This window comes from Lutra lutra, chromosome 7, assembly GCF_902655055.1.
Source record: "Lutra lutra chromosome 7, mLutLut1.2, whole genome shotgun sequence".
Lineage (NCBI taxonomy): Eukaryota > Metazoa > Chordata > Mammalia > Carnivora > Mustelidae > Lutra > Lutra lutra.
In genome coordinates this window covers 98,050,740-98,059,561 of record NC_062284.1, presented here as the reverse complement: position 1 = coordinate 98,059,561, position 8,822 = coordinate 98,050,740, and the positions used below count along the sequence as shown (strand labels likewise).

Below are 8,822 nucleotides of genomic sequence, written 5' to 3'. Positions count from 1 at the left end.
TTGGGTACAGAGATTATTAAAAAAAAATTCTTTGATTACCCATTCACACTTCTGTCTTTACTACCACACAAACAAAGTCTGCGTGTTGCTCTCCTCTGCCCTCAATTACCTCAAGCTAGTTTGAACTGCAGACTGACAGAGTATGAAAATTCAAGGCATTTTAAAGTGGGGTACAGTTTTTAACAAAAGGAATCAAAGAAATGATGTCTAGATTAGTTTTCCCTCTGGACAATTGGTTCCCCTTCCTCCTGGCCTACATAGTACACTTATTTCCACCCCTGTTGTGTTCATACTAATTGATCCTATTCATCTTTCAAAACCCAGTTCAGTTTCCACTAGCTATCTTTAACATCTTGTTCTCCTTTTTTGGAGTTTAAAAATTCAATTGCACTTAAAATTACCTTTCATTTCCTTTAGTTCCCTGGGTTTCTGGTGCACACAGCATCCAACAGCTAATTAATTGAATCTCTGACTCTTCCCCCTTCATTTGTACCTGTAGTAAACTTTACTCACTTAGGTTTGTGGCTCACTTGGTTTCAAACTAGTAAATCATAGTCACATCATATTATTAAACAGCTAGGTCATAATCTATGGGCAGTGTATGTTTGCCTGCGCTGGCACATTGGGACCAGATCTTAGAGTTGGTTTTTTATTTTTTATTTATTTACTTTTGAAAAAGATTTTATTTATTCATTTGAGAGAGAGACAGAGACAGAGAGAGAGGGTGTGCGTGAGCAGGGGGGAGGGGCAGAGGCAAAGGGAGAAGCAGACTTCCAGCTGAGGAGGGAGCCCTATGCTGGACTCAGTGCCACAACTTCGTGATTATGACCTGAGCCAAAGATAGACGCTTAATGAACTGAGCCATCAGCTGCCCCTAAAGTTGGTTTTTTAAATCATAAAGTTCATTAAATAAAGTTTTATTTATTTAAAGGATTAACAAATATGCACTTAATCATTAGATTATATAGTGCCTATATAGTGCTACCTTGCCCTTGTTGGTGCTCCTTAATTAGGTCTTGTAAGTTATGTTCCCACTATGATTTCCTAATTAATGTCCACCTTTCCCCTGTTAGTGCTACCATGTCAGTGGAGAGCTGCATTACTTTCCTCCAGAACTATTCCTAAACTTACCAGGTCTTCTTACTTCAATACTTATTCACTTATTTAGTATTTATAGTGTTCTTACTGTATGCCAGCGCCTATGTTAGATATTTAGAAGGCAGAGATGATTTTGCAGTGTTTAGGAGAAACAAGCAAACCAGCAATTATACTACAGTGGGATAAATGTCAGCCATTAGAGGAGTATAAAGTAGCCAGATGATGAAAAGAATTTGTTTGCTAAACCAGGGCTTTGGGACTTTAGCCTGAAAGTTCTGGGAAACCACTGAAAAATTTCAACAGGCGATGAAATTCAGACCTGTTTAGGAAAGGTGATTGTGGTCAGTAAAGAGAGATTACTTTAAAGGTGGAGCAAGCAAAGAGACAGGGATCAGCTAAAGGGCTAATGCAATGATCCACCATCTATACGGCTGCCACATTGAATCCTTTTAAGGAGTCTCCTGTCATAGAATCTAAACTTTAAGAGCTGAGACATAGTTTACAGATATTCCAATTCAATTCTTTCATTTTTCATGAAGGGAATAGAGGCTGAAAAGAGTAAAGGGATTTGCTCCTGACCTTTCTGTAGTCCGTGTTAAAACAAATAGTGCTAGAACTCAAGGTTGCAATCAATTTCTTCCACACTCCTGATCATGTTGATATTTTTACCTCATCCCTTAAATTGTAAATGTTCTTAATGGGATCTAGAATGGTGAGTTATTTCCATGAGGTTTTCAATTAATTTTTTCCCAGATCCAGTGGAGGAACTATTATGTATGGTTGCCATAGCCTTACAAAACAGATGTCTTAAATAAAAAGACTTGAAAGTTGAAATAATTCCTTTGATCCATAGGCTGCAGAATGAATACTGTATTAGCAGGCATGAAAACAACATTAATCTCATGGTACATCTCCATCAGAGCTCTTGGGTGACCAGGGGCATTGTCAATAAACAGTCATATTTTGAAAGGAATCATTTTTTTCTGAGCATATGCCTTAACAGTGGGCTTGAAAGATTCAGTAAGCCAAGTTATAAAGGGATATGCTGTCATCTAGGCTTTGTTCCATTTATAGAGCACAGGCAGAGTAGATTTAGCATAATTCTTAAAGGCTCTAGGATTTTTGGAATGGCCAGTGAGCATTGGCTTCAACATTCAACATTAACATAACATTCAACTACTTGAATATCAAGATAGTTTAACAGGTTGTTCAAGTTTAACTAATTGTTTCTTATTTGTCCTTTTCCTTTTTGCTTTTATATGAGTTCACACTTCTTCAGGCCCAAAGAATTCTATATCAGAAGTGTTGAAATATTTATGGAACTGATCTCAGAACCATTGTAATCTCTTAAAAGTTATGTGCACCAGGTAGGAAAGGTCTGAGAAGCCTATAGGTCAGGAAAGGTTGTATTAACTTTTGAGAGGCACATGAATTTTTGGAAACTACACATCAATGACTGATATAAATTCTAGGAAAACTATAGATGTTTGACATTGGACCCTCTACAATCAGGCTTTACTATGAAATACGTTTGTTTTACCTGTCCCTCAGCTTTTGTGCATCTTCAACTCTAGTTACACAAGATTGTTCACCTTCCACGACTCCATTTTTTGACTCAAACTCTTCCTGTCCTTAGGCATTCCCTTCCATCTAGTGTTGCCTGTAGAAATTCCACCCTTCAAGGCTTACTTCAAAGGCATCTTAAGTATATCTTGAGCTAGAATTAATTTTTCTCTTCTTTGCTCCTCTTGTACACCACGAGTACATCCATCATAAGACATAGTGTTCTGCTTACTTAGTTGTGTACATGTCATTGAGTCACACAAGTCGACACTGGAAGGAAGAGCTCTTTGAGATAATCCCATTTTCTTCCCTACATCTGCAAGTTTTAGGAACAGTAATCAAGTCATATCTGGTTTTTAAATTTCTGACTTGCCTTCTTCCTTCAGCCTGCACCAAAGTACCTAATTTAATGATTGTGAGGGGCACTCTTGCCCTCAGAATCCTAAAAGAGCATACCTCAAGAAGTGTTGTATTTTAGTTTTAATACAAGAATTCATGTGTAAAATTTTATTGGAATTTTCACTCTGTGGTACATTTTGTAGATTTAGTTAAAGCTTTGATTTTGGTATCATGTACAGTTTTAGGTCTATCTAGAGACATTATAAACGTCCATGTGGAATTTAGATATCTTTCAGCAGGTTATTAGATGACATTCATTTTTTAGTAGTTGTAACGAAATCGTCCGGTCAAAGCAACCTACCTTGTGCAACTTGTTTCTCGCTTATATTTAACTACATTTAAATATCAAACACAGTAAGCCTCTCATTTTTCTTGGTTGCTGAAGGTGTATCTCTAAGAGTGTGTCCCTCAAATAAAAAAAAAAGAACAGCTCTGAAACGCATTCTGTTTGACCAAAGAGAAACTCCTACTGTTGACTCTTAATTATTACAGCTGACTTTAAGTTATTTTGTTAATTTATCCCAGCAGGTGTCAGTGCTGAGTCGAGGCAAAATCCTTTTTCCAAGTGTAAAATTTTAATTAAGAACATTAATGGGTCAGGCGATGAAAAGATTTTTTTTCCTGTTTTCTATTTCCCAGGAGTTCAAAACTCATTCTTTATGGCTTCAGCTTCAAAAGAGACGGGGTCTCGCTATGTTGCCCAGGCTGGAGTGCAGTGGCTATTCACAGGCGCGATCCCACTACTGATCAGCACGGGAGTTTTGACCTGCTCCGTTTCCGACCTGGGCCGGTTCACCCCTCCTTAGGCAACCTGGTGGTCCCCCGCTCCCGGGAGGTCACCATATTGATGCCGAACTTAGTGCGGACACCCGATCGGCATAGCGCACTACAGCCCAGAACTCCTGGGCTCAAGCGATCCTCCTGCCTCAGCCTCCCGAGTAGCTGGGACTACAGGCGCGCGCCACCGCGCCCGGCGCTTGAGAGCAGCGCAAGTTAACACTAAAGGCCGAGCTGCGTTGACGTCATCAGCTGTGCCAGCCTAGCCTGTTTCCGAGACCGCCCAGATATACTACCTCGAAACAGCATAGCCGCACTGCGCTCGCGTCATTAGTCGGCACTGCATTCTGGGTAAGCCGTGTCTTGAAAATTTGAAGAGCGCATGCGTGAGGTAGCTCGTTCCTTTTGCCTCGTTGCATCCGAGAGAGCAAGATGGGTCACCAGCAGCTCTACTGGAGCCATCCGAGGAAATTTGGCCAGGGTTCTCGTTCTTGGTAAGAAACAGAATGTGGTTTTAGGGAAGGGTTGCACTCGGTTGTGACGCAGCCAGATCTCTCATGGAGAGGAGTCCGCCGCGCCTCGTGGGGGTAGACCGACTCTGGAGCCGTGACTGCCGCCATTACGGGCCTCTGACGGGTGGCGAATGATCGGTGGTGCGGGTGGTGGCCCCCGAGTGCGGAATCCTTCCATTTCGGCGGCTCGCAGTAACGCATTCTCTTCTTACAGCCGCGTCTGCTCAAACCGGCACGGTCTGATCCGGAAATATGGCCTCAATATGTGCCGCCAGTGTTTCCGTCAGTATGCGAAGGATATAGGCTTCATTAAGGTACGCGGCTGCGGGGTTGTCTTCTCCCGGTTCTGTGAGCTGGGAACGTAGATACTTCCTTACTTTGAGCTTTCCATCAACAGCGTTTTTTCTCTTAGTTGTTAGCGGGGCTTTTTGGGGTATCGGACAGCACGGTTAAAGAGTTTGGACAGGGTAATGAGATAGATTTTACAGCCTCACTCCTTTTTACTAGTGGCAGTCAGTTTTAGAAAACACTGGAAATTAAGTTTCAGATCTCTTTAATCGTATCTAGATATTTTCCAGCGAAATACATGTGTTGGCCACTGCCTGCCTGGAGATGTGAGATAGCATATCCTGGAATGAGCTTGAGAATGGGGGCCAGACAGGCTTTAGGATTCAGATAAAATCTCCTGTTTAATAAGAGTACACTGACTTTAGTCCAGTTCCATGAAGTTCCGTTTCTGCCTGAGAAAAGTAAATGGCAAGGTTGTTGTAAAAATTAGTTACATATATGTGGAGCTGTCTTCACTTCTAAAATTTAGATAAATGCCAGAATGTTTTCTTCCCCCTATGGTGAAAACTACCACTTTCTTGGCTCTTTGAGATACAGTTACTGGTGTTAAAGTATGATGTCCGGTAGACACAAAGTATCATAGGGTTTGACTTTTAGTTTTGACCACTTAGCAAGTATATGCTTGTTACATTGTGGAGGTTCATGTATCTCACTCGGTGGGGTGGGAGGTGGTGTGTCAGTGACGAGAATGGACTCAAGCCCTTGAGCTAATAACTTTGTGGCCCGGTTACTTAGAGGACAGGGTTAAATGAGTTAACTTACGAATGATTGCTATAGTAGTGTCTCTCACACATTGAATACCAAAATACTAGCTGTGTAATTAGTTATCTACTTAACCAGCCCGAGGTTTTGGTAAAGATTATTTTATGTAGTAGTGTTTTCTAGTGGGGAATTCTTTGACGGAAGAAGTGAATACCAATACTAAAGATTACAGTCTAGAATATAATTGTGGGGCCACCTGGGTGGCTCAGTGAGTTAGAGCCTCTGCCTTCGGCTCAGGTCATGATCCCAGGGTCCTGGGATCGAGCCCCGCATCGGGCTCTCTGCTCAGAGGGGAGTCTGCTTCCTCCACTCTCTCTGCCTGCCTCTCTGCCTACTTGTGATCTCTGTGTGTCAAATAAATAAATAAAGTCTTAAAAAAAAAAAAAGAATATAATTGTGGTTTGTGGAACAGCTTGTTGTAAACATTCAGTACATATTTTAAGATTTTTAGAGCTTGGTGGCTAGTTTGGGTGGGTTAAATTTCTGGTTTGAACCTCATTCTTCTGTAATGAGAGCCAGTGTTTGTGAGAATAAAATAGGTATTTAAACGTTTTGGATTAATACATTTCTTGTCTCCCCCCCCCCCCCTTTTTCTTTGCAGTTGGATTAAGTGAACTTCCTTGAATGGGTCATCCAAGATACCTACCTGCAGATAACCAAGATATCTACCTTAATGCCAGCTCATTGTACATAAAATAAAAATCCTCAAATTATGAGTGCTTTAAAGTGGATGGAATGGTCAATTGATTACAGGAATCTCCTTTTTAAAATGTGCTATTTTTCTCAACGGTTCATCACCAACATATGTGGCTTACTTTCCTTTAATGTAAAAGTACTCATGCTGAACTCTGCTAAAAATGCCAGCGTTGTTTTTATATTTCATAACATTTTTTTAAAAGATTTTATTTGCATAAAAACATTTTTTATTAACATAAAATGACTTACATATGGGAGCACCCAGCATATAACCTCAGACAAGTGTTTTATAGGTAATAGATTTGCTACAGTGAGCTAGGCAGTAGAGATAGAACTGTTGAAACATGTTTTTTTTGAAGAGGAAAAAAAAAAAAAACTACTGAACCCTCGGCATTGCCTAGAGGTGCAGAGGTAGCAGTCCTGGCTTTTGGGGTAATTAACAGATGAAAGACTGTAAGTTCGTCAAATGTTTGTATGTGGAAGGAGAGACTGGTGATTAAAAGTTCATGGGTCTTGTCAGCAAAATAAACTTGGATGAGGCAAGGGTGGAAGGAGGGAAACAAGTCTGTTGGAAGGCAAGTGATCTTGGCTCCGACTAGGATAAAAGAGTGTTTGAGGTAGGCTACAAACATGGCTTTAGAAGAGCAAGATGACAGGATTTGTTGAAAGCTTGGATGGGGGAGATACAAGATAAAGGATTCTAAGGGTTGGTCCAGGCAATGGGAAGGCTATAGTCCTTCCTGAGTGAGAACTGAAAAAATGGTTTGGGGAAGAAGAGTTAAGTTTAGGGCATAGTAAGTTGAAGGTGCTCTTAGACTTCCATATGGAGTTCCCAAGTAGATAAGCATTTGGTGGGTACATTACTCTGGAATCGTTGGGAACTTGGGAGTGCTTGTACAATTTCGGTTGTCCAAAGAATATGAATAATACCTGCTAATTTGGGATCTCATTGTAACTAGAAGAGATCCAATTCCTAAAATCTAGGGAGTGAATAATATATGAACAAGACTGTTGTGGGTTACTCTGGGACAGGTGGGAAGATGAACAGACTGAAGGAGAAACCAAGATAATGGCATACCAGAAGCCAAGCAGGGAGTGATCAGCTAACTGTTTCTAATAAGCTTGGGTTGATACCGTGTCTTCTCAGGAAGGGAAGTGTGGCTGGAAATAAGTGGAACAGACACCTTAACTGATTGTGGTTAAGCTATCTGCAAAGTTTCAAAAACATGACAAATGTATTGCTACTGTAGGTGGTCATGGAAGTTGGGGACAACTGAAGCTTAACTGATGAGCTTTTTGGCAAATATACCTTTGCTCCTAACCTTGAGGCCCAGGAGTAGGGGATAATAAACCACAGTTGCTGCTGGAGAGATGTTTGGGGAAGAGCCAGGTTTCAGACTAAGGTGTAAAGAATATTGGAAGAAGAGCTTGAAGGTGTAGGAAAGTTTCTGGTAAGGGAATGGAGCTGCTATTGCAGATAGGGTGGGTAAGACCTGTATTAGCTGAGCAAATGTGGAAATTTCAGATGAGATAAGACTCATACGTCTAATGATTTTAGATAAATGAGGTTGAGAGATGCTTGGTTTGGTTTGTGACACTTGGATGAGCTGAACTCTGGTCTGGTGGGATGGTGCTATGTAAATACTTGCTCCCATATGTATTGTGTTCTGGCCAAGGGGACATGCCCTAGCCAGTCCTGGCCCTGTGTGTATGTGTGGGAGTGAATGGGAAGGCTGGTGTGGATTAGGTGGTCTGACTTCTCTTCTAGGAGTTGAATAACTTACTGCTTAAGAACATGTATGTGCCAGAAAGGCCGAGTGCCTTAAGTGCACTATTTTTTCCAAGTCACAGACTTTTTCATAGACACACTCATTATACCACTGAGGAAAACAGGCTTAGAGTTGCAGTTATTTCATTACCAAAGTCTACCCAAGTAAAGTGATCAGAACTGGTCTAGAACTAGAGACTGTCCAGTATCAAAGCTAATGTTCTTATTGCCCACTACACACTCTTCCCCAGAAACAATTATATTAAGGCAGGAATTATTTCCATGTTTACTGCAGCACATAGCAACTGCTTTGTATATCAATAGTAGGTCCTTAATTGTTGAAGAGTTAAATTACCTACTAAATGTTCAATGATGTTGATGGCAAAATATGACAAATCTAAGACAAATCCAAACAACCATTGGAGCATAGAGAATATATTCTTAGGTTTGGGTCCCTTGACTTACTAAATTAGATCTGTATGGGATCTGTCAAGGACCTGCCAAGATTTTTGCTTAGCTTATTACTGAAACCAGTAAACTTTGATCCTATTCAAACAATACAAAACATTCCTAGTAGGGGAACCAAGGATGTTGAAATGAGCTTACAAATAAATGTAAAACTGGCCTTTTCAACAGGAGAGGGAAGTAAATTGTCCACTGGACAGAATTAGAAGTTGTCTCTGGGCAAGTATGTACAACCTTCAGGGCTGTAGACTACCTGGAACACAAAGGCTTGGGCCCCTCACCACAAGATTGTGCTAGTCAAAGCTCTGATTTCCTTGAAAGACATCCAGCAAACTTTTGGTCCATTTCAAAATCACAATTTTTCTCCATGGATTCTCAGACTTTTACCTATAATTGGTAAAATTTTCAAGTGCATGTATTGTGTCAGGCACAAT

At 40.7% G+C, this 8,822-nt stretch overlaps 1 protein-coding gene across 1 annotated transcript; it reads left to right on the top strand.

The window, feature by feature from the left end:
* Positions 1–4,169: 4,169 nt before the first annotated feature.
* Positions 4,170–6,172, top strand: RPS29 (ribosomal protein S29). The gene is made up of 3 exons (XM_047738048.1): positions 4,170–4,331; positions 4,564–4,663; positions 6,061–6,172. The coding sequence occupies exons 1-3, from the start codon at positions 4,270–4,272 to the stop codon at positions 6,067–6,069; spliced, it is 171 nt and encodes a 56-aa protein (XP_047594004.1). The 5' UTR covers positions 4,170–4,269; the 3' UTR covers positions 6,070–6,172.
* The last annotated feature ends 2,650 nt before the right edge of the window (positions 6,173–8,822 follow it).

Excerpts from the sequence above, each read along its gene's own strand:
- RPS29 (XM_047738048.1), top strand. The coding sequence starts at position 4,270 with ATGGGTCACCAGCAGCTCTACTGGAGCCATCCGAGGAAATTTGGCCAG. Across the intron at positions 4,332-4,563 it reads GGCCAGGGTTCTCGTTCTTG|CCGCGTCTGCTCAAACCGGC; the intron begins GTAAGAAACAGA and ends CTCTTCTTACAG.